Below are 23,726 nucleotides of genomic sequence, written 5' to 3' on the forward strand. Positions count from 1 at the left end.
TGCCGTTCGGGAAGGACCCTGACTGAGCCAGTGGAAGCGCACTGGGCCTCCTTGGACCAATGAGGAAGCGGTCCAAATCCTGCGTCGATACATCCCTTGGGGTTGGGGGCCGGAAAGCAGAAACTTGATCGCGAAGGCGAGTGCGAGCAGAATACCCAATAGCCGGCCGGCCGAGAGACTTCAGCTGTGCATGTTGAGAGAGGTCTCACTCACTTGACAAGTCTGTCAAGGTTGGGTGACGGGTGTGCCGAATCGGCAAGCTTCCTCCACATCGAAGCTTCCTGACACTTCTGCAATCATACGGAAGCTTGTCGGGAGAATCATGTTTGTGGGTGATAACGTACCTAATTTGAGGTCGGTGTGGTGGGAGGAAGTGGCACACCGAGACGGCCCCAGACTGACTGCTCGACAACCATTCAGGGGCTGCGCCCCCCTTGCGACCCGCGTTCAAAGATCCGCGGGAGCCCTGCGAGGCCCTAAGATCGGATAACGATCAGTCGCTAATCAGTAGATGTAACGCGCGAAATAAGCTTCTTTGGAGGTATGCTCCAGCATCTTCGCCCTCAAGGTGGGAGTTGCTGAACATGGTACTCGTAGGGGCTTAGCCAAGTTGACAAGCAGAGCGGTGGGCATGCAGTCAGCCAGCCCCTGCCCGAGGCGACTGCAACAGGTACCCGCCGTGGCCAGTCGTAGCACGCGACTGTTTGTCGGAAAGCAGATGAGCTGACAGGGCCCATCAACGGCACCCTCACGTGGCCACTGACGGGCTACCGCTACCGCCAGTGGCCAATCTGAGAAAGAACACCTAACCGCAATGGGAGTGTTACATGTATGGCATGGCCGCGCGAGAGGAACACAGGGCAAGGCAGCACCGTCCCGCAGGAGATGGCCCTTGTTTCTCTCCGTCGCCGTGAATCTGCTGGCGTGCAGCATCTGGCCACACTCCCCTCCATGTCGTGTTGTGCGTGCCCGAGACGCTGGATCGGCTTCTCCACACTGATGGAGAAGTGGCCTGGGCCTTTGGGTGAAGACCGGGTGATAAAAGGAGGGGAGTCCCAGATACGCATGGTTCGAGATGCGGAAACATCGCGGCAAACATGGGAATCTGCTGAACTGGGCCGACCGTTCTGGATCGTGAAATTTGTCACATTGCGACCTGCGACGGGCTACCAGTGGCCCAGATGGCGATCGAGGCCGGCCGGGCATTGCGACGGGCGACGTGGATGAGGCGGCGTGAGCTGCACGAAGGGTCCCCCTACGCCCCCGATCCACGCTAACGCGGCGGCTCGCAGAGATCGAGGGGCGGGAACCTTAATGGAACTCTGAGAGGCGCCGGGCTGATTGGCTGATACACGCTTAGCGCTGTTTCCCACACCACAAGGTGGCCCAACACCGGGCTCCGGTATTGAGAATCCATCGGGAAGCGCAACCTGGAAGCCCCAAGGCGGGTCGTCCATTCCCGTTCTTGTCTTCGGCAGCGCCCCGGCCGCCTTGACACGCCGGGCATCTGCATCGCCGGCCGTATCCACCCCGATGCTCCGAGTCGATGCAATCCGAGCCTGAGGCATTGCGACAATGGGTCGTCGCGTAGGGCGGTCGAAAGGAAACGCATTTCGTCATCTTGGACGTCTAGGCCGAGGCTTGGCCGAGTGCCGTAGGACGACCCGGCATGCGTCTAGGGGCCTGCACGTCTGCCTTGATTTTCGTCATAATCGTACCTCGTAGAAATTAGTGGAATATTCTTGCTGCCCTTGAGGACCCTGAAAAAAAACTGCGGGAGGTGACCGGGGTCCGTACCTGAGTGACATATGTGGAGTAGGCGCCGTAAGAGGAAGAGATCTTCGGGGATCAACTCTGGTGAGTTTGGTCAGACCAGCTGATGGCGTGGTGCCATGGCAATCAATGGGCCGCCATGACAGAGACCTTCACCCTCTCTCCTTTTCCGACTAAGGTGGGGTAAGGCGCTGAGCAGTGTGTAGTCAGACCGTCAGACGGTGACGTCGCAAGATACAAGGGGCTGGGCTGGTCTATCGAGCTCCGAGAGGGGGGCCTGTGCAGCCAATCATCGGGATTGCAGACCAGAGGGCAAAGACGGACCCCCCTCCGGCGACGCTGAATGGTCCAGCCAGGCGTTGCTCTGTCTGGCGGGAAAAGTACAGACCCAAGGGTCTTGGTGGCGTGTCCGGGAGGTCGCGATGAAGACCGGCAGGGCAGATTGATGGTTGATTGACGCGGCAATGACCCGTTTTGGAGACTGCATCAGAGTCGCGGTGTAGGGTACGGCAAGCAAGCAAGCAAGCGCTGTGAGCTGACTGCGGGAATTGAATACCTTGGTTGGCGTGCGTCGATTCCGATGTCGACGGCCAGCCACAGTCTGGTCCGGGCGATAATTTGATGTTTGTTTGGTTATGTGTACTGCGGTATGTAAAATGAATGGGATGTACACTGGAAATCAGACACGGAGAGGGACGGGGAGGGCGACGGGCTCGCTGTCCTGACTCCTCACGGGATAGAGAGGACATCGGCGATGAGAGCAGGCATAAAATGAGACCGGGCGGGCTATGCGTCCTCAGCCGACAGTTATTTCAATAACAGCTAGGAAGGCCAGCTAATGCTGTAAATCGGAGCGGCGGCCGGGTGTCCGAAGCCTCGATGACACGGCAAAAGCGAGATCGTGGGCTCAGGCGGATTGCGGGCTGGCTCCGAGGTGACGAGCCGCCTAGTGGCCCGTGCCACTTCAAGAAAGCCGGAGATTGGTTGTGGCCAGAGGCCCCGGGACTCGGGGATTCTCTATTGACGAATGCACGGCCGTCTTACCTGGCACTCACTCGCCAGCCCATCTCAGCCATGCGTCCAAGACGCCGGCGACCGTGTCTGCCGCAGCGCAACAGAGAAGTAGGCAGGGCCTGGACGTGCATTTAGGGCAGAAGAAGAAAGTTACGAGGCCGCCGTGGATTGCGGAGATTCAGTCGGAAAATTGCCCACATCGACGGACGATCGAGAGGAGCTCGGTGCTGAACCAGTCGACTGAGGTGCAACGGTACAGCCTGTTTGGGCTGATAATGCACTACCCCGACTTGCCGTCGACGAGACCCTTCGCGCCGGTTTGGCTGCACAGTTGCAGTGGGATTAGTGTGAGGTAAGCGAGCACTAGCCCTAGTTGAGAATGAACGGTTTCGATGGCCTGCTCGATGCTCTCTCCAAAAACAAAAGCCCGATGCTTTCTCAGTGCCAGACAAGCTTGCGTCGCCGGCGACAGTCAGGTCACGACACGACACGACACGAGACGACACGAGACGACACGAGACGACACGACACGGCAGGCTGGACGTTGGAAAGAGCTGAGGGTGTGTGCGTGCTAAGGTTGTCGGAAAAGGTGGTCTGGCGTGCATGCAGAGGAAACATGCACAGCCTTAACCGCCGCGAACAAGTGAACTTCTTTTCGAATGGATGCGATGATCAAGCAGCGATCGGCTCTCGAATTCTTTAGCGGCAGCGAAGAAGGTTTGATGGCGCGAGCCTGAAGCCACTCAGACTCCAGGGGTCTGTTCGTAGGCACATGGCCCTCGCGACGGGTTGCTTGCTTCAGCTGGACGATAGATCCCTACAGATACCGTGAACTTCGTGACTTTCTTGGACAAGGTGACGAGCTGCCGGCTTGAGGGTCCATGGAAGCAAACCTTGGCCAACTTCACATTTCGCGGCTTCCAGGGACCAAGGCAAGGGACGGCAATAGCCGCGGTGGTGGCTTCCCAGTTGTGTTGTTGCCTGCGACGAAAAGTTGGCAATTGCCACCGCAATCAGTAAGGTTCCTTCCTCGGTGTAAGTCAGTCACAGTCCTACTCATTGGCATGCCAGGCGGAGGTCAAGCTATTCTATCAAGTCAGCAAGCAACGGCCGGGACCAGTTCAGTGTCTGCTCTCAGTGGGGCAGACGCGGCTGGAGCCTGGCAGCAAGCAGCAGGCACACTCAGTGGCACAGAGCGTCAGGTTCATTCCTTAAGGGAGGTGCTCACACTCCTCAACAAGTATTCCTTCGGTTGCTGGCTGCTGCTTGCCGCTGCAAAGTGCTACTAGTGTACGCCGTACGTGCCTCGGGTACGTACTCCGCGGTCTGCCCAGAGCCAGAACACTAGGTGTGAAATTGAAAAGGCCACGCCCCCTTTTCGTTGCGCCACGCCCACCACAGTCGCCCCACCTTCCTCTTCGATTGACTCCGATCCCAAGACCCCTGCCTTATCCTGAAGATCAGACCAAAGAGCATTCGAGCTGGTGTGGGGCCGCACCTGCCACCTGCGCGTGGGGAACTGGCTAGACCTCTCGAAACGTTTCGCAACTTTGAACTCGGCCTGCTTGTGTGCTTGCTACCCTTACTTTTTTTCCCCTTCCCGCCTGACTGCTTGGTGATCCATCCATCCACCCATCCACGTCGCCCATCTCGGGAAAGAGGAGCAGACAGGTAAGGCTTGAGGTGAGGCCCGTCATTGGGGCCCTTTCTAGCCAGCCTTTGCTTCCGTTCCCACCCCTCCCCCCCTACACTAAATCTAGGGCATCGGTGGGTTGATGGATGGGTGGATGGATGGATGGCTTGCCAGCAACCTCGTGAAAGCCCCCCGGGTCAAGGGTGTGCCGTTCGTGCCTTCGTCGCCCTTCCCAAGCACCGCTCCTCTCACTTGCTTTTGACCCGACGTAGATTGGCCCTGTATTGTCCGATTTTGTTGTTCGTCGAGGAGGGGCATGGGGTCCAAGTTCCGTCTTATCCCCATTTCCAGACCTGCACGACTTTCTACCTCTTCTCACCACGCCCGCTACTCACCCGACAACATTTACGTCTTTCAGCATCCACGAAGCACCTTCGCACCGGCCTCCTCTGTTGCTGCCATATCACGCCTGGAACCGAACGACGACTCATCGGACCGCTCTTGCCAGTAAACGAAGTAGTCCGGCATAATTACCTATGCACGCACGCGACTGCGAATTGCAAGTCAGAAATTCGAACCGCCTTGCTCAGACATCACGAGAGAAGCGATTCCAAAGCGGCATACTACATCTGAGCCATTTTATCGGATTATCAATTGAGGTGGCCTTCATCTCTACGGGAAACAGCTTTTGCTTTGGTCTTCCACACAGCTCGATGGACCAGGAAGCGACCCATCGCCACTTTTAAGTAATCCTTGGCTTCTCACTCGGACACGGAGACGAATTCTTTCACAACAGTCCCCACCGAGATATCCACCTGGCGCCTCACACCTTCCTGACAGCTTCTTCGAACCGCGACCCCGAAGTATTTATTCTAGCCCTGGACACCGTGCAAAGGAGTGGGCAAAAAGGCTGCCGCCCCTGCGGCCTTCCTAACGCCGACGAGCAGTCAAACCTGCTGTGCTTGCTCTCCGCGACGTTTTCCGCAACTTCCTCGCTAGATCAAGCGATCCAGCAAACAGCCCATCTGTTGGTTCGCGAAGCTCATTCGGGGGCTTTTGAATGGTCTAGGCTGCTGTCTTAGGCGCAGGTTGTTGTCAATATTGTAGGTGTTACCCTTTCTCACTGTGTCGACTTCTGACGACGGTTGTGTCGTCATACCCTCGCTCTGAACTTTCGATCGATCGATCGACGTTCCAGCCAATCACGGTCCACCACCAGCCTTGACATATACAGCCTCTCGCCTTCACAATACCAAACCATCACATACAACCCCGATTTTTAATACTGACAAGCTATCAATTCGACAGAAGCAACTGCTGTAATAACCATCATCTGCATCATTTTTCCACTTCTCAAAGTGGAACCCACCGACAAAACGGCCACCACCACGAAGACCAACTCACCACCAACCCCATGCCGCAATTACAGCACTACTCAGACCAATTACACCAACCGAATACCACAACAAGCCATAGACCGACGCCTCTATGCCACCATCATGTCTGACGTGAAGAACGCATCAGGAAATCAACCGCCGACGTCGCCGAAAGGCCACCCGCTCCCCCGTCGCTCTTCACCCGAGAACTCCGTAACCCTCCGTAATCATCTCCTGGCGAGCCAGGCGAGCGACAGAGCAGCATCATCACGCATCGCAGCTGCTGCGAGTTCCGGGTCCTCCTCTTCACCTAGGCGGCAATCCTCTGGAGAATCTCACAACACCGGACCTAGCGATCCGAAGAAATGGTTTGATCGGAATAACGAGAATCCAACGGCAGGTTACTCCAACGCCATGGATGGTAAGCAACATTGGTGCGAAGATAGTTTCAGAACAGCAACTGATGTGCTTTGGTTCAGTTGATCCTCCGTTCTTCCAGAAGGAGAGTGACTCATCCAACGAAGATATGGTTAAGGGAGACAGTTACCCTCCACACTTACTGAAGCCTCCCGTTGACGCCAGACTCAAGCCTACTGCTACGCACAGCAGTAGCGCCGACGATTACCGAAGCGTCATTGACGACCTGACTATTGAAATTAAGAAGTTGAAAGATGAATTGAAGAAGCACAAGCACAAGGGACCGGAGCTGATGAAGCGCGACAAGCTGTTCGAAATCAAGGTACATGGATTACCGAAGCGCAAGAAAAGGGAACTGGAGGCCACTCTTCGTGAGTTTGCCGCTGGACTGGAGAGCAGCACACCGAGTGCCGAGGCGTCTTCAGCGCGGAAGAAATCCAGACACAATGCCCGACTTGAATCTGGATCGGGGTCAATGTCGAAACATGCGTCATCGTCCTCTGGTTCCCATTCAAGGCCAGTTGACTCTGCCTACGCGTCAATGTCGACAGGCGCCAATTCATCTGGGACATCTCTCGCGCGACCGTCAATCAGTTCGAGGGCGAGGTCGTCTGAGCAGAAGGTACAAAATTATCTGAAGGACATTCCGGAGGGCCTGTACCCACGCCACATGGTCATGACGGACAAGGACAAGAAGAAGCTCATTGTGCGGCGGTTGGAGCAAATCTTTACAGGAAGGATCACCGGTCGGAATCTCACTCGCCATCAACCGAAGTCGGCGGCGGACATGGCACCAATGGCGCCCATAATGGTGGAGCCCGCAACCGGACACACAACCACCAAACACGGCCCCCTCAATGCGTCTATGGCACAAAACGAACCTTCCCGACAGGCTCGTATAGTCGCTTCTGACGCGAAAAAGGGCCAATCCAAGGACAACACATCGGCCACAAACTCAAACGACCAACCGGACTCCGGGGCCAATTCGGCCGTGACACAACAAAGCACGTCGCCGCCTGACGATTCGCCCCCGGAGCAACGACCCACTCGGCCGCTGGACTTGGATCCCGACCGTCTACAGAACCCGACGGAAAACATGGATTACATCCGCCACTTGGGCCTTGCACCCCCTCATTTGACAGGTCTGACGTCCTACGAGGATGTTTCTCCTGATGCCGATGGCTGGGTTTACCTGAATTTGTTGTGTAACATGGCGCAGCTTCACATGTTGAATGTGGCGCCGGACTACGTTCGCAGTGCGGTAACCGAGAAGAGTACCAAAATTCAGTTATCGCCAGACGGCCGCAAGATCCGCTGGCGAGGTGGCACAGAGGGAACCAAGTTTAGCAGCGACAGCTCCGGCGACACATCCCAGATGAGTCGATCGGAAGACTCCGAGGGTCACGAGCAGGACGGACAGAGGAAGAAGCGCAAGGCCACGCAACAATCGAAGAGTGGCCATTACTCTACTTCATCAGCAAAGCACGCCTCGGATCAGTTCAAGATAGAGCGCCAAATGTCCTCAGCCGACAGCTTCCACTACAAGCCTCTATTTATGCACCAGGCATCGTCTGCTGAGCAGACGTCTCTCGACGACACTGGTTCTTCCTTCGGAGCTGGCGAAGAAAGCAACAACGGCGAATCGCGATGGGGAAACAGCGGGTCAGGCTCAACACGTAGGAAGAGAAGGCGCTTGGATGGTGCCATTATCTACTACAACGGCGCGCCCTTCTGCACTGACTTGTCTGGTGACCCGGGAGATTCGTCTCCGGCATCGTACATGACGTCAGCAGGCCAAGATCAACAATTATCTTCCAGCACCGGATTTCTCAGGCCTGACCTGCCTCACCGCACCGCATCAGGCTCAGCACTTCCATATCGACCTCTCAGCGATGGCAAATACGTACCCAGTGTCGCTGTTGGGTCCGAGGAGACAGATTCTGACGACATGGATTTGGAAATTGAAGCGGAACTTCCTTGGTCAGACGCCACCCAGCCCAACCCCGAAAGTTCTTTGGATGCCTGTGGCCTCGGCGGGGTGATTCCGGAAGATCACTTCATGGTAACCGTAACCACCAAACGGTCCAAGCAAGACTCACCCGCAGCTTCATGCAAGCCCGGACTGCAGGATGTTTCCGAGCTGGTCCAGAGGATTCAATTGCCCGCCAATTCATTGACCAGTGAGAGATCATCGCACTCCCCGCTCACGGAGCCATCGCGCTGTGTTAGTATTCAGTACACTGGCAGATCTGTCAATAAACTGAACCCTGCGCCGCTACCTCCACCAGGGATGTACTTCGCGTTTGATAGCGATTCAGACGAGTCTGATGACTCGGAGTTGGATGATACCGACTTGGATGCGCGGTCTAGACCACCTATGGGTAACCGCATGCTTCCCCATGTCTTTGAGGACACATATCCTGACGACGAGGAGATGTCAAGCGGGGACGAGGAAGGTGAGGAGCCCGATGACGCGGATGAGCCTAGCGAGGAGGCCGGGGATGACAGCAGTGAGGAGATCAAAATACCTATACCCCCACGAAATGCTCGACGCACCAGCAGTAGCAGTGCTGTCGCTGCTGCTGGTACCATTCGAGGTCGAAGCAAGAGTTTGAGTGCCGAGCTACCTGTGACGACGGGAAGTTCTGTGGCTACTGCTGGCGGAGCTGAGAGTGGCTACAGTAGCGGTCGCGAGGAGAGTGGATGAGAGGGCAGATTGGTGCGGGAAGCTGACGGACAATCGGAGGATTGAGTATGGTCCAACCAAATGCATTCTGTTGCGGAGCATTGCGAGGCGTTAGTCGGTCGAAAGCGTTCAAAGTGTTCTCAAAGTTGGACAACAGCAAGTTCTTGTTCCCACGTCATGATAACTTCATGGGAGTAGCAATCATGATCAAGAAAAGTGATTGGAGTGGAGGCTGGCCATAGACATGAGTTTTTGGATAGCGAAGCTTATTAAATCAAATGATACCCCTTTCAACAAACTGAATCTATGCTCACGTGTCCAAGTCCACATGCTAACACTCTGTTGATGTTGTATAGATGCCGTGTTTGAATACCGCAAGCCTCTTTAGCCCTCCGATGGCCACGGGCTGTCAAGGAGCAGCGGCAATATGAGAGGTGTACTGTAGGACCAACCAAGTGAAAGTCAGTAAGGTGCTCCCAACTACTTTGGGCTCGCCACGACCTCGACGACTCCGAACGGCAGAGGCCCATGTCTCCCATGACGGTGGTGTCGGCGTCTTGGATTGGTGGGCTGAGCTGGCGGACGGGCGGTGGTGTGAAAAGGAGTGTTTTCGCCTGTGGTGATCCCCTTCCACCGTTGCCGTCTTGGGGTAGTATATTTTGAACAGTCTACGGGCAGTGGTTCATGCGGCTGGCGGTTCTTGAGGATGGATGTCGTTGGTTCCGAGGTTTTTTGAGTTTGGGGGTTGGTTGGCAGCGGTTGAGGCAATCCAATTTCCAAGGGGCACGACGGCCGTGAGCGGGTCCAATTCTTGCTATCGATGGAGAATGATTGGGGTTGACTTGGCTGTCAATAGCGTTTGCTCTGCAGTGTTGGGCTTGCTGGCGCTGGGGTGTAGTATTTTACACACGACGGATATTCGACGGGAAGTGCTCGTGCTATGAAAGGAGGGGGAATCTTCGTGGGAAGATGGGACTTTATGCATGGTTCCGTCCTCATTGTTGATTGGATAGACTGCATACTAGTCTGGGACGTGGACGATGATCTCTTGCTTCCATGTCAGCCGGTGACAATGGTGTTCACGCTGAGACGAATGGCTAGAGTGGATGATCTACCACCAACGACATCTACCTTAGATTTCTCAAACGCATGTTCGGTTGTCGAGTTGATCGTAGGCTCTCGCAGCAGAAGAAACGAAAGACGCCTCACGTACGATGATGGCACGTAGTCTGCGAGCCTTGGTCTTTTCTGTACTTACTCGGCATCATCGCGACCGACGGAAAGCCCGAAGAACACGCATCGTGGTACTTGATCACTGGAGATGCCAATATGAGATGCGGTTTATTAGATCAATCTTTTCAGAGGCGAAAAGTGGCTTTGTTTATATACGAGTTTCGTAAGGACTGCTCAAAATTCTAACTTTCTCTCGAAATTGTTATTAGCAGTTGTTATGAGGCGTAAGGCCTCCTACTTAAATACGATTTTAACAACAAACGGTTCCAAGAAGACAACAGCCAATCGAGTGTTCCTTTGCCGTGGTGTGTGTTACAACTTGGAGGCACGTGTTGGACTTTAATATCGACAGATATTCATCAATAGGCTACAGCGAGTCTTCTTCCTCCATTTCAGTCGAAATAGGACGTCCGTCCTGTGCTGGAATCCCTCGGGTATTTGCGTTCATAAGAAAAGAATGGTGATAAAGGTTCATGTCTAGCTGAGCTTAAGCTTTGACTCCATGTGGCCCAAAAGAGACGAGACACATGCAAAAGAAACTTCCGAGATGGCTGTACCCATTGCCATGGTATCCAAACCAGTATAGTCATCCGGAGTTTCAATTCCGCAAAGCAATGAAACTATTGTTACCAACTCGATCAAGTCTCAGGTGCACAGAAACCACAAGCAACGTCTGGCTGAAAACCCCCAGCCAAAGCAGCTTCGACCTTGACGGCCACCTTCGTTAAAAGGAGTGTGTCGCATATCTCGTATTATAAAAATCGATACAGGCGACGATTCTTTAGTCTGATTCCATCAGAGTCGGTATTCGATTTCATTGACCCTGCTGTTGCAGATGTGGTCGCATGGACCAACACCATGAATCTAACAATGCGTTGTAAATAAGCTGTACCTAGATCAATGAGGAGGAGGCTGCGTGACAGACCAAGAAGGATATTTCATTTGAAATATGATGGATGTGATAGATCGGGCTTTAATGTTCTCGGCAAAGGTGTAAAGCGTATATAAACCCATTGAAATTTGTCCAATCTTGAACTGTGTATTATATCACAGCACTCAAATCGCACTCATCTTCCATCAACACAGCAGAACGGCATAGAACAGCACAGACGAAATCAGACCAATTTCCTCGAATTTCAACAAGCAAAATGATTTTCGAGACTCTCGTGAAATTCTTGCCATACTTGAGCTTCATAGTCGGTGCTTTCCTATGGTCTAAAACTGGACGCAAGCCCACCGACGACGCGATCATCATCTTCATAATCGGTGCGCCCGGCGCCGGAAAAGGCACGCAGAGCGCCTTCCTGGTTAAGCGCTTTGGCTTGCAACACCTCTCGTACGGGGACTTGATGCGTGGTCTGCGTAAGAGCGGGGACCCCGGGGTATCTGGACTGAAGGCCAAGCCTAACACTGGAAACCCCAGCATCCCTGACGACATGGACGCCTGGTTGCTATGGCGGGAGATTCGCGACGGGGGACTCGAAGGTAAAGAGTTCTGGCTGGTGGATGGCTTCCCTCGACGACCGGAGCAGATTGAAGAATGGCTTCATTTACTACCGCCTGCGGTCTTGACGTTGTACCTGAAGTGCCCTGAGGATGTCTCCAAACAGCGTGTTGCATCCCGAGGCGAGGAGGCTGGGGTGGAGGCGAGACCGGAGGATTTGGATCCAGAAACTGCGATGCACCGGATTGAAGAGTTCTACAACAATGCGGACTTTGTGGTAGCCAAGCTTGAAGAGAAGGGCATGAAGGTCTTTGAAGTGGACACGAATCGTAGTCCAGAGGATGTCCAGAAAGAGCTGGAGAAGATCATGGAACCTTTGATCAAGTTGATTTTGTCGATTCAACGGTCTTAATCAGAGTCGTGGAAGGAAGTTAGCCATCTATACGTAAATTGAGAGCTTTAGACGTAGGAGTTGAATAAGTCATGGTAGTATCCCATAATACAGCCTCAGCTGTCCTGCTCTTTTTGTAAAGTTGGTAAAGTTTCGATTCAGCCTGCTACCTTCTGCAACTAGTACCATTTCTATACTGGGAAACTCTATGATTACAGAAACCACTAGGAACTCGTATTTCTTATCACAGATGAGTCTCTTTCTAGATCTTCGAAACGCCTAGTTTCAAGTTGACCCCGCTCGCAGCTCATGCAGATGCCTGATTATTTTGATCACTCTCTCCCTGTCCGAAAGATCTTCAAAAGACCACTTGGCGCCTCTGAACAGCTTCAAACATGCCCATAAAACCAAGAAGACGAAGATCTGTAGTCATAGAGTTAGCGACAGAGAACCTCACGAGGTGGGTATCTCCTTACAGCGAGATACGCCGACAAGAACGGCAAGATGTTGAAACTTTTCCACAGTGCTGCGCCATTCGAGACTATTAAAAGAAATAGACAACTGATCAAGGCCATGTAAGCTAGAAATGGCTGTCCATGACTTCGATAGGGGTAGTCGCTTCTTTCGTAGTTCCAGCGCTGGACTTGGGCAATCTTTCGGCTCTCAAGGGCATGGCGATGTCTGTCGATGCTATAAAAGGTTAGACAAGCATCTCCGTGTCAGAAAGAGTCTACATACCAATGGTAGTATCGAATGAAAGCCAGACATTGGCACGCCCAAACAATCACAACACCAGCAGAGCCCATCTGGGCCAGGATCTCAATGAACTACATCAGCGAGTTAGTTGACCGCTTTCATTAGATTTCCACATATAAAAGGCACGAACCATGCCGATAGGGGTGTTTGTGTCAGTGCCTCCTGAGATCTGGAGGAAAGGCACCCACCAGAACGCGATTGCCGAGAAGACCATCGCCCTCAATGGCACCTTGCGTCTGTTCGTCCTACCGAACCAGGCCAGTGTTCTCAACACCCATGGTTGCCCGGCACCTCCATCCAAGCGACTTGTTAAGCCAAATAAGCTTCGTGAAGCAACGTAAAGGTTCGTGTTAGCGCACGTCAGGGCTGTGAAAACCAAGAAGAAGTTGAAGACATGGTCCAGAATCTGGGCGTTGGACCGGCCCGCGATGACCACAAAGGCGGAAGATGTCGCGTTTTTGTGGTGGGCTCTGTCCTCATCAGAGTACCATTTACAGGAAGTGGTGTTCTTGACCCAGCTAAGATGCGGAAGGGCGCAGTCATCGGGCCTAATGTTCAAGGAGACGAGCATGCCACTGAGTGTATATGCCACGCCCACAAGCACTGAAATAAAGATGGCCGAGAACTTGACGGTGCGTCCGATGAGAGTTTCAGCGTTCGATGGCCGGGAATCAGCAGCTGAAGCTTCCCGGGTTGGACGATGACGAGGTTCTGGCCATTTTGCTTCGAGGGCTGAGGCCGCGACTATTTCAACACCAACATAGGCAAATGCTGCGATTGATAGAGACATGCTGGTAAGTCTAGTTAGCGGGAAGTTGAGAGGAAATTTTGATGGCAAACCAACAGCAGAGCAACGCCCCAGTCTGGTGCTGCGTCAGCATCGTATTGGAAAGGGTCCTTGAAAACTGAAGTTTTGGTTAGACATGTATGACCATAGCATATTACAGGTGAACTGACTAGGCACGGCCTCTCCGCCTGATGCAGAACCTGTTGAGGGGGTCAGAAGTTAGTGCTGTTGAGTCGATCAACATAGGAAATGAGATGTACCTTCTCCAGTAATAGCAATGAGAGCCACCACGATAACAATCAGAAAGGCAATCTTGATGCCTCCTGTGATCACTTCAACAAGCCCATATATCTGAAATGATATTAGAAGCGTACGATAAGTCGACCAACACTACTTACTTCAATACCGAATGCGTTTACAAACACCATAATGATGGGAATTAGAACATAGACAATCCCTACAGACAGACCTTGGTTCGTCTGGTCTATCCAAAAATTCATCAACGCAGAGCTGGTTGCAATGAGAGCAGAGAAGCTGACGGCGTATGTAAACCTTATTCTAGTTAGTATCATCAAACTTGATCTTCAGGCGACCCAAGACATGGAGTCGCTTACCAATATGCAACGCCGACAGCGATGCCAAGCTCATGGTCCACAAAGGTGCCTACATAGACAGACAACGCACCTGGCACAGGCCAGATGCATAAGAGCTCCGTGACACATTGCATGACAGCCCAAGCTAGGAGACCAACGAGGACAAAAGAGAACAGGACAGCGAGAGGGCCGCCAATTTCGAGGATCTGACCGCTTCTCCAATAGAGGCCTGTTCCTAATGTTCCATTAATGGTGATCATCTCGAAGAATGTCAGCAAACGACAATCAGATGCGAGATGAGTAATGGTGACACTTACGAACAGGTGTATCCCCTTCAACTTTCTCTTCACAGTGCGGTCCGGCTCTGGCTTCACTAGAACCTCAATCGGGGGTCGCTCGGTAAAGCCCTGGTTCCCATCGGAAGTTTCGGATGGCCCATACTCACTAGCTTTTTGATGGATAAGAACGTTGGAGGAACCTTCGGGAATTGCGCTCGGCGACATAGGTGACGCGACCGGCCCCATTTCCGTGGAACTGCGAGGTATCCAGTCCGGTATCCAGTCCGGGGTGGGGCGGGTGGCCCGGTTCGGGTCCGTCGTCATCGGCATCACAGCAAACGAGAGCTACAACTTCAATCGCAAAACGCCTGGCTTATGGCAACACGGTTAGAATGAAGAAAGAAGGCAAGCGAATTAAAGCCCAGAGTGGCCGAAATTCTCAGGTGTTTTGACAACCTTTCGCGATCTAGGAGGTAACCGTAAATTCGCAGCCTGTCGCTGCCCTCCTGCCGGACGCAGGGCAAACATCCATCAGCCAAACATGTCTTATGTATTTCTTTCTACTTCTAGGAGATTAAAGAGGGCTGGGGCATCAGCCACAGTTAGGCTTCCGCCCAGACATCATCTTGGAAGGACTGCGGCTGGGGCTGTGACCGCCTTATCTTGGGCGGTCTCGACCTCGGCCTGCTAAGAACTGACCTCATACATCTTTAATGAGCCCTCAACTCGTATTCTACAAGGGCACATTCCAGAGTGAGGCTGCCAACTGTGTGTCTTATCCATCGTCACCTGCCTTCTCACCTTCCTTATCGGGTTACCTCCGGCATGCTACATGATATGACGGCACATGTTTGCTCCCGCCGCATTCCCGAGCATACTCTCAGCCCCGATGTACCAGAAAAGCAGAATAATAACCAGAAATTGGAAGGCAAAACAGCCTGGACCTCTACTCGGCCCGGAGTAAGACGGGTCTGAAGTGTTCTGGGCAAACATCTTATTGCGGCCGAAGAGGCAGGATATATTTGCCTGCAGGTGCCAGGAGGTGTGTTCAGCTCGGAGTCGAACCACCTGTTATTCGCCAAAGTCTGGTGTCACACACTCCATCTATTGTCATAGGACTGGTGCGCGAACCGCGGAAGCAGTCCCAGACACAGTCAGAGTAGCAGCCTGGGCCTTCGGTGACGTGTCGTTTGTCAGCGGTTTGCCATCGAACAAAAGTGTGCTCTTCTCCTGCCACTGAATTGCTACCAACAGCGACTGACGACTTATTTGTATCGGTTGATTCTCTAGAATCGTGATTATCTCTGTGCACCATACTACCCAAATATCCAATAGCCAAGGCGCATTTCAACATGGGCCAGGTCGAGCAAAACGTTGCTAATCGATATCTCAAGAAGGCTAGCCTGCAGAGGCTTCTTGAAAGGCTCTTCCCAGGGCAGACTGAGTTCAATATTGAAGTATGCCTTGCCGCCAAGCCCCTCCCTTTCCCCCTCCTCTGGACCCCTGTCAGCTGAACCGTAGCCTGCAGATGAGGGATGACGTGTGGCACTTCAAGGCACCAAAGGAGGTCGACAGCGTAAGTCAAACGCGCCCATCGCTCAAAAGTATAAGATGAAACGGAATTTCACTGACTAGTGTCACCTGTAGGCTGAGATTGAGTAAAGAAATAGCCCGAGGTAGACTCGCGTGGTTCGACGATTGCTAATGAAAATTTTGCAACCAGTGCCATCCGCGATCAATGAGGTGATTGAATCCCGAGAGCCTCCGGTCGGCAGTGCCGATCTAGCGGTGGCAGGGCATGTAAGCGCTGGAACATAGGTTGGGCGTATTACCTTCGGGGTACATAGACAGCCTGCTGAGGTTGGGCAGTACATATGAGCACCTATGTGTGCAGAGGATCACAGGACTGTATTTTATGTTTATTTTCCGTCGTAGAATTATCAGTCACTGCCTAGCATTTCATCAATAATGACGTCTCTACAACAATGTTTTGTCAAAGAAGTCATCGAGCAGGTCAAACTGATTGAAGTCCTACCTTCTTCAGCTGAGAATGACAACTGCGACTTGGGTGTTCATGAGTTCTCGGACCTTGCAGGTCTGAGTTCCTACGTTGAAGATGGGAGAGAAAGGGACTTCACTTATCGCTTCATGTACGCGATCGAGCCTCACCATGTTTTTAACGTACTCACGTTGCTGCTAGATCAATATGCCAACGCAACTCATGGAGACCGCTGCAGATCACCAAGCCTATGATGGAGCTACTCATAGGCGGTCTTGAGCTAGGCGACTCCCTTTGGGAGTTGGCATCATGCTTTTACGTCCGCAACATGGATGTCGAAGAGGTGTTTTGCATGCCTTTCACGGAGCGCAGGACTGGGTCGGTCGTCGGTATGTCATACGCAGAGAGATGAAGAAGTCACACTCCTAACACATAGCTTTCCATCAGAGGCGGCATACACCATTCGATACCCCGAGTTCAAGCTGGAGAGCAACAAGTGGGTCATTAGACAGACCGGTGTCTACCATCGTACCAACTTCAAGACAAGCCAAAATCTCTGCGTATTGTTCAACCCGATGCCCGGTGCGAAAGCAAGTCAAAAAGCTCAAGAGTGGCTGTTTGATCATTCCAGAAATAGTGATTTCGAACCACTATGGCTGCACAGAGTTCTTCATGAGACCTATCTGCCGTCGTGGAGGTCATACATTGCTTACTTTGAGCGACAGTTCCTGCCTATGGTAAGAGCCTCACAAACCTCACAAAAGAACGAACTGGTCCTGAAAACGAAAGATGCTGACTTGAGCTAGGCGCTTACAACATTTGCGACGTTCATAGAGGAGCCATCTACTCAAACGTCTAGTCATCTCACGACACTGGCCAGACTTGAGAATCGTTTTCTCCAGATCCCAGCCATCCTTTCTTCGTCAGAAGATGTGCTTAAGGAGCTGTCTGAGCTGTGCAAGTTCGGGCAAAACGACAAGACCCAGGCTGCGGCAAGCCCATCGTCTGTAGACTTTGAGAACTTCCGACGCCAATGTGGTGCTTTCTCTCGAACGGCTTCCTACCTACATCAACGAGCCCAGACGACAGCCCAACTCCTCGCCAACACGTTGTCTTTCCGAGAACAATTAGACACAAGAAAGCAGAACGAGAACATGCTAAACCTCAATAAGTCGGTGGTCTTTATTACTACTCTGACCTTGCTATATCTACCGCCATCATTCATCGCTGTAAGCCTGACTCCCAACTCCGAGTACCAGAAAAATTTATTTTCTAACGTCTATAGACCTTCTTTGGTATGAACTTCTTCGACTTGGACGACGAGAACAACAGGATTGTTAGCACATCGATGATCTGGATATACGTCGTTGCTTCAGTAATACTTACTGCTGCTACATTCATCATCTACCACATGCTCCTGGAGGGAGGTCCATTTGGCAAGCGGAAGATGGTCTTGCCCAAAGCGGGAGAATGGAACCAGCTGAAGATATGGGTTCGGAAGAGAAGCACATTTGCCGAGAAGAACGCCCTTACTGTTTGATATTGAACTTTTCTAGGAAGAGCGAAATGTTGATGAGGGCTGCAGACCAGAGAGGATGATCTTGTGTATCGCATAACGGTTCCCCTCAACAAGCGCAGCCACCAGAACGTGACGACTGGCCTCCACGTCGACTAGTCTGACCGTGAACTCATCGTAGTCAGACAGCCCGGGGAGTTGCACCAGTTCTTTTACGCCGACAGGATCTTTGGCATTCGGCATACCGATCTCCATTAGGATGATTCTATGGCTCGCACGTTTCGTTCCGAAAGCGAGGAGCTTTTCGTCTTTCTTGTTGACCATGATTTTTAGAATGCGATATTTGTCAATGATCTTGTGCAGTTGACTTGGCCTGTCTCTATCCAGAGCATTGGGGAAATCAAGCCTGTAAAGATGTCTTTCTCGAGAAACGACTACACAAGAAGTTTCGCTGTGAAGTTCGGAGAGGGCCGTGAATAGAGGAGCTGTGTTGCTGTCGAGCCCCTATGATTGTATAATCAGCAACCTGCAGTACTAGGTAACAGAGCAACTTTACCGCGTTGATTGAGTACTCACTTGCGGTATTAGATCGACTCTATCAATACTCTTGGTCCTGAAAGAGAAGTGGACGATGGACACTTTGTGTATGTCGTGCTTTGTCAGCTCGGGGCGTACCACCATGTATCCATCGGTTTGATTGCGGAGTGACATGCTGATAATATCTTCAGCCGGCCAGCTCAGTTTCAACGGTGGTTGAAAGTTAAGAGGCGTGTTGGTTCTGTTTGAGTCCCAACCTGCTGTTTCGAGGTTGACTTTCCGTCTTGATACGAGTCAGTAACGAATGGCGTTCAGTGGAAGGAACGACTCACCCAGAATCTACTAGATCTGAGATCCGTGCTTGAAACAGAGATCCCGAAAGCCTCTCATTCATTCTCCATGTTCTGAAGCGTACAAATCATAACTTGATGATCTGCTGAAATAGCCAAGTTATTGACTTCCGGATGCGGCAGCGACACATGATAGCATGTGTTCAAATCTGCATTGACAGACTGTCCAGCTTCGAGGTCAAATATGTAACACTTGTAATAGGATGTTAGAGCCATTACCTTTCTTCAAAGACATAAATAGTGCATGTAGTGACTCACGTTAAATGTGCCCCCGGTAGTCGTGGCAATCAAGTATCTCTCAGTCAAAGCCACCGCTTTCCAAAAGAAAGCAGCCCCCCCAAGGGGGAAATCTCCCGCTGGACTCAAGATTTCCTCATTATCAGCTGGAGCAGAAAGAGATGTAAAGAGTACGAGTCGGTAATCACTCCAGTAAACCAGTATAGTTGCATTGGGCGAGATCTTGCAGCCTTTCATTGTGTCGTATGTAGCTGGATCCTGAGCGAGACGCCACTGCTGAATTGCACGATCTCTCGTAGGTCTCGCCTCTGGTGATTTGCTCCGAATTCTGAAAACGTGTTAGATGATTAGCATTGGGAAATGAAGAGTAATTCCAATGTTTTACCTCTGTATGATGGAGAGTTTCCTTGGCTTTTTGAGCTCACCAGGAACTGGGGAGCTCTCAAGATGACGGTATGCATCCATCGCTTCTTTCAGAGCATTTTCGACGTCTTTTGCCGTGCACCTCTTATCCTGGTCTAAATTGAGAGCTTTATGCTCAAGGAAGCTGAGGATTGTATGAACAATCTTTTTCTCTCCTGGGGTTCGCGTGCCGGCTTTGTTGGCGAGCTGGTGGTGCCAGTCTAGGACTGCATGGTGGAGAGCAAACTTTCCGAACGACTTCTCCCAAAAGAAACCATCGAATCCATCATCCGTCCCTTTGCGATCTTTCAGCCGATCACTCGTATACTGAATGACGCTCTCTGCACCGCCTTCAAGATAAGCAAAGAGAACACTTAGTACGCACCCAAGAGACCAGATGTCGCTCTTGGTGTTCATGACCTTTCCAGTGATCAAGGATTCTCGAGGTAAATAGGTCCCTTGCCCTCGCCTATTCTGTGTCCCAGATGGAGCGTCCTCGTGCACTTGTGGCCGCGGTCTGAACCACACGCTAAAGTCTCGCTCTTCCGGTTCAGTATGATTTCTCCGCCGAATTTTGACCCGCGACATGCCAAAGTCGCTCAGCTTCCAGATCTGTCGATGTTCTCGATCTTCGGCTGGAAACACAAGGATGTTGCTGGGTTTCAAGTCCATGTGGTAGCACACAACATCTTCGAGATCCGAGGTCTGTAACTCGTGGTGGAGAAAGTTGAGACCTGTAGCAAGCCCCATGGCGGAGCGAATAAGACTCGCCCTTACCTTTGGTGTCTTGATCGAAGTTGATATGTCCTTTTTCATATAGGCGCCAAGGTCGCATATTGCTAGCGGCATGAAAAGACTGTACGTCGGCGGATGATCGGCTCCCAGGGGCGATTCGACACGCAGGGAGCCAAGATTCTCAAGGATATTCTCGCATGTCTTTGAGGCGCTAAGTATCATCTTCATGACGTTGCCCTCATCTTGAGAGCTCATGTCACTAGGTGACTGGACAATGTAGTCCTTACGCGCCACCTTTCGTGGTTTGTTCGAAATTTCATCGGTGTGGCGATCCTCAATATGGCCTCGAGCGATCTTAACCATGTAGACTTTCCCAAACGACCCTTTACCTAGTAGCTTTTCCTCCAGGTAGGGAAGTCGCTGAGTCTCGGAGTCTTGAACGGTGACTTCTTCCCTTTGACGGAGCACAACGGTGCAAAAGATTGCTTGTGTGCCAAAGAAGAAATCTGCATCGTTTGAATCGCACCCCATGAAAAATTCTCGTAGACTGTCGCGATCCGCTGGGAGAGAAGTAGCATCCCTGATATGTGATTGCTCGGCAGGCCAGATGTCTGTAGCAGCAAGCTTGGTCGTGAAAACTCTCGCAGCATCAATACTGCAACCTGCAAATGCGATAATAGCGATGAAGTTATGTAGGTGTCTTTTTTGAATATTCCGAGTAAAGTCATCTTCTGAAATTGAGAACTGGTCATCGTTGATGCTTTGGAAGAAGATTCGGAGGTAGTAGGACTCCAGCACTATGGCTGATGTATCCCGAGTGGCGAATCGAAGCTTGTCCGAGTCCTTCTTCTCTAGATTGTCCAGGAGGCGGCGGCGAATGTCGCGGCATAAGTCAGTGTACTCCTGGGAACCCATCGTTCGCGCGGGGATACCCAAGCCGTCGGAACGGCTTCCACATGGCCCCAGGCGGTGATCGTACGAAGAGAGAATGGCGTGCTAGATTGGAGTGAGATGCGAATGGTTCGCAGAAGTAAGCGTGAATGGGGTTCCTGAGACAGAGATGGACTGTTGGGGCGCAGTGGTTCGGCCCAATAGCAGCAGGGGTAAATCGTGATTGATTGGGTACGGGCCAGCGCCCGCAGGCCTCACTTTGGAGACACCTGCAGGCCGTTGATAGTCGCAGAGCAAGGCAGACATGGCTGCGCCTCTGAGAGCCTTCCCAACCATCTGCCTGTTGTCGCATCGCGATCGGCTGTTTGCTAAGACTGGAGCATGATGCATCTAGGCCCTTCGAACCCTTGGCGGAGTGATATTGGAATATTGAGTCTGGGAACCCCCCGGCCTCCAAGAGAGATTACTGTGTCAGCAGGCCTAGCCCGCTGACACCTCCCAGGCCTTCGACGGCATTTTGCACATTCCATGCAGTGGAGCACTCCACCGAGACGTCACCGGCTCCGTGCCCGTGTCCGACAAAGTGGGACCATGGCAGAATCGGCGTCGGAGCGGCGCCGGTGTGCTTGTGGCTTGTTTTGTGCTCCAGATTAAAACAAGATCTGTTCGAAGTACCAAAAAGCAGAAGAAGACAATGCAATAATCAAACGTCCGATCTGTCTGTAGATGCTAAAGCAAGGGACTCCATCTAGCCGTCGGCGATCTGTACTGCATAATATTCGCTGGTCATGGGTTAACAATTGAATTGAAGGCTGCGTGCGTGAGCTCGTGCGATAGTAATTGAACTTAATGATGCTCACCGCGAGTTTTGGGGTTAATTGAGACAGGGGGCGGAAGACCGGCACCTCTCCCATCCATTTGTCGAACAAGCCAAGCTTTGGAAGATAGACTCTCGGATAAGCAATTCCTGCAATCCTGCAATCGGTGGTTTGGTTTCTGTCCTACGTGCGGTTTGTTTCCGAGTCAAGGATGGGGTTACTTTCCCCTTTTGTTCTGCGATTTCAAGGGGATCGGTGCATGGTCTACATGAGTCACTTTCGCTTGATTGCCCAGTCATCGGCGATATGAGAGATAAGGCGCACCCATCGTTTGACATCGGACACTACGCGGAATCCTTTTCTGTGTTGTCATACAGCAAAGGTTAATTACTCCTTCTTTCAATTGACGTTTATAACCGTGTTATGACGCCCCAAACAACGCCGACAATGCCATTGAGCCCAGAGATCCAATGGTCAAGCTCCTCTGAGCAGCCGGTGGGATATCCTCGGCACGAGACTGCCAATCCCGAGAAGAAGAGCGCGCTGAACGACCTACGAGACGATGAATCATTGCAATATCCCCCAGAGATATTGACATTTCCTGATGGAGGCGCAAGAGCTTGGTTGCAAGTCGTCGCTTGCAACATAACAAACCAAATTTCGTGGGGTTACCCCTCTTCATACGGCGCCTATCAAGCCTACTATACGACAACGCTGGGCCTACCCTCAGCCCAAGTCTCGTGGGTAGGCTCGGTTCAAATATTTCTGGCCTTCGGGATCTGCGCTTTTTCGGGACGATTGGTCGATGCTGGTTACGGAAGACATGCTGTCATCGGGGGCTCCTTCATGGCCGTGACGGGCACGCTTTTGACCAGCTTCTGCACCAAGTACTGGCAGATCTTCCTAGCACAAGGGCTGTACACCGGTATCGGCATGGGCATCATGTTCATGCCAGGAATTGCCATTGTCGGGTCGTACTTCAAGCAGCGAAGAACTCTAGCATTGTCAATTGCGAACGTGGGCACTGGGCTTGGATCGGTCACTTTTCCGACGCTTCTCAACTACACCATCCCTCACGTCGGATTCCCGTGGGCGGTCCGATGCCAAGCGCTCATGATGCTTGTCCTCGCCGTCATCGCCTGCACACTTCTCAAACCTCGCCTCCCACCGAGAAAGTCAGGGCCAATCCTGGAATTGGAGGCGTTCAAGGAAAGAACTTATTCCTTCTTTGCTGCGGGTTCTTTCTTCTTCTTCCTTGCACTTTACTTCAGCTTCTTCTACGTAAGTAAACCATGTCCACAGCTGTCGATGGCTTGGAGATTAAGAGCAGGGAAATTGACAACCACCAGATCAACACATTTGCTCAGGTCGCTATTGGACTTTCATATACGGACTCAGTGGCACTTCTTCTCATTCTCAATGCTTCTGGAATTCCCAGTCGTGCTCTGGCTGGCATCCTAGCAGGATACGTGGGCGCGATCAACACATTCATATTCAGCAACGGTCTCGTGGGTGTGATGTACTTTGCGTGGATCGGAGTTCGCAGCAGACCTGGTCTGTATGCGTTATCCGTTGTCTTCGGAATCGCGAATGGCTTCGCACAAGGAATCTTCACCCCAGCGCTGGCGAGCTTGACGGAAGACCCTCAGAAAATGGGAGTTCGCTTCGGCATGGTTGCGACAATTGTCGGCGTGGCATCCTTTGCAGGCCCGCCTATCGCCGGCGCTATTGTTGACGGAACTGGAAAGTACATTTGGGCGCAGGTTTGGGCTGGAGTGGTCACGTTTTTGGCATGTCTCTTCCTGGCTGCTGCTAGGATAGCTGCTGTTGGATCCGCATGGACGGCGAAGGTGTGAAAGC

The 23,726-nt window shown here is 52.1% G+C and overlaps 8 protein-coding genes across 8 annotated transcripts; 5 read left to right on the top strand and 3 right to left on the bottom strand.

Moving 5' to 3' along the window:
• Window positions 1–5,919: 5,919 nt before the first annotated feature.
• GCG54_00005645 (Frequency clock protein) lies at window positions 5,920–8,920 on the top strand (the record flags this gene model as incomplete). Its single annotated transcript, XM_045405663.1, has 2 exons — window positions 5,920–6,217; window positions 6,276–8,920. 2 exons carry the CDS (start codon window positions 5,920–5,922, stop codon window positions 8,918–8,920), a joined length of 2,943 nt encoding a protein of 980 aa, XP_045264765.1.
• A 2,360-nt stretch (window positions 8,921–11,280) lies between these two features.
• Window positions 11,281–11,988, top strand: GCG54_00005646 (Uridylate kinase; the record flags this gene model as incomplete). The annotated part of the gene is made up of 1 exon (XM_045405664.1): window positions 11,281–11,988. The coding sequence occupies one exon, from the start codon at window positions 11,281–11,283 to the stop codon at window positions 11,986–11,988; it is 708 nt and encodes a 235-aa protein (XP_045264766.1).
• Window positions 11,989–12,252: 264 nt separating this feature from the next.
• On the bottom strand, window positions 12,253–14,705 carry GCG54_00005647 (putative histidine permease; the record flags this gene model as incomplete). Its single annotated transcript, XM_045405665.1, has 10 exons — window positions 12,253–12,390; window positions 12,444–12,657; window positions 12,706–12,794; window positions 12,854–13,514; window positions 13,568–13,628; window positions 13,681–13,710; window positions 13,771–13,861; window positions 13,909–14,062; window positions 14,125–14,363; window positions 14,421–14,705. The coding sequence occupies 10 exons, from the start codon at window positions 14,703–14,705 to the stop codon at window positions 12,253–12,255; spliced, it is 1,962 nt and encodes a 653-aa protein (XP_045264767.1).
• Window positions 14,706–15,733: 1,028 nt separating this feature from the next.
• Window positions 15,734–16,043, top strand: GCG54_00005648 (uncharacterized protein; the record flags this gene model as incomplete). Its single annotated transcript, XM_045405666.1, has 3 exons — window positions 15,734–15,838; window positions 15,892–15,957; window positions 16,029–16,043. 3 exons carry the CDS (start codon window positions 15,734–15,736, stop codon window positions 16,041–16,043), a joined length of 186 nt encoding a protein of 61 aa, XP_045264768.1.
• A 306-nt stretch (window positions 16,044–16,349) lies between these two features.
• Window positions 16,350–17,920, top strand: GCG54_00005649 (uncharacterized protein; the record flags this gene model as incomplete). Its single annotated transcript, XM_045405667.1, has 5 exons — window positions 16,350–16,531; window positions 16,582–16,769; window positions 16,828–17,117; window positions 17,187–17,609; window positions 17,666–17,920. The coding sequence occupies 5 exons, from the start codon at window positions 16,350–16,352 to the stop codon at window positions 17,918–17,920; spliced, it is 1,338 nt and encodes a 445-aa protein (XP_045264769.1).
• Window positions 17,921–17,932: 12 nt separating this feature from the next.
• On the bottom strand, window positions 17,933–18,607 carry GCG54_00005650 (uncharacterized protein; the record flags this gene model as incomplete). The annotated part of the gene is made up of 2 exons (XM_045405668.1): window positions 17,933–18,400; window positions 18,473–18,607. 2 exons carry the CDS (start codon window positions 18,605–18,607, stop codon window positions 17,933–17,935), a joined length of 603 nt encoding a protein of 200 aa, XP_045264770.1.
• A 212-nt stretch (window positions 18,608–18,819) lies between these two features.
• On the bottom strand, window positions 18,820–21,072 carry GCG54_00005651 (uncharacterized protein; the record flags this gene model as incomplete). Its single annotated transcript, XM_045405669.1, has 3 exons — window positions 18,820–18,975; window positions 19,042–19,348; window positions 19,406–21,072. 3 exons carry the CDS (start codon window positions 21,070–21,072, stop codon window positions 18,820–18,822), a joined length of 2,130 nt encoding a protein of 709 aa, XP_045264771.1.
• Window positions 21,073–22,313: 1,241 nt separating this feature from the next.
• GCG54_00005652 (uncharacterized protein) lies at window positions 22,314–23,722 on the top strand (the record flags this gene model as incomplete). Its single annotated transcript, XM_045405670.1, has 2 exons — window positions 22,314–23,147; window positions 23,216–23,722. The coding sequence occupies 2 exons, from the start codon at window positions 22,314–22,316 to the stop codon at window positions 23,720–23,722; spliced, it is 1,341 nt and encodes a 446-aa protein (XP_045264772.1).
• Window positions 23,723–23,726: the final 4 nt, after the last annotated feature.

Source organism: Colletotrichum gloeosporioides (assembly GCF_011800055.1).
Source record: "Colletotrichum gloeosporioides strain Lc1 chromosome Unknown consensus_41, whole genome shotgun sequence".
NCBI classification, from domain to species: Eukaryota; Fungi; Ascomycota; class Sordariomycetes; order Glomerellales; family Glomerellaceae; genus Colletotrichum; species Colletotrichum gloeosporioides.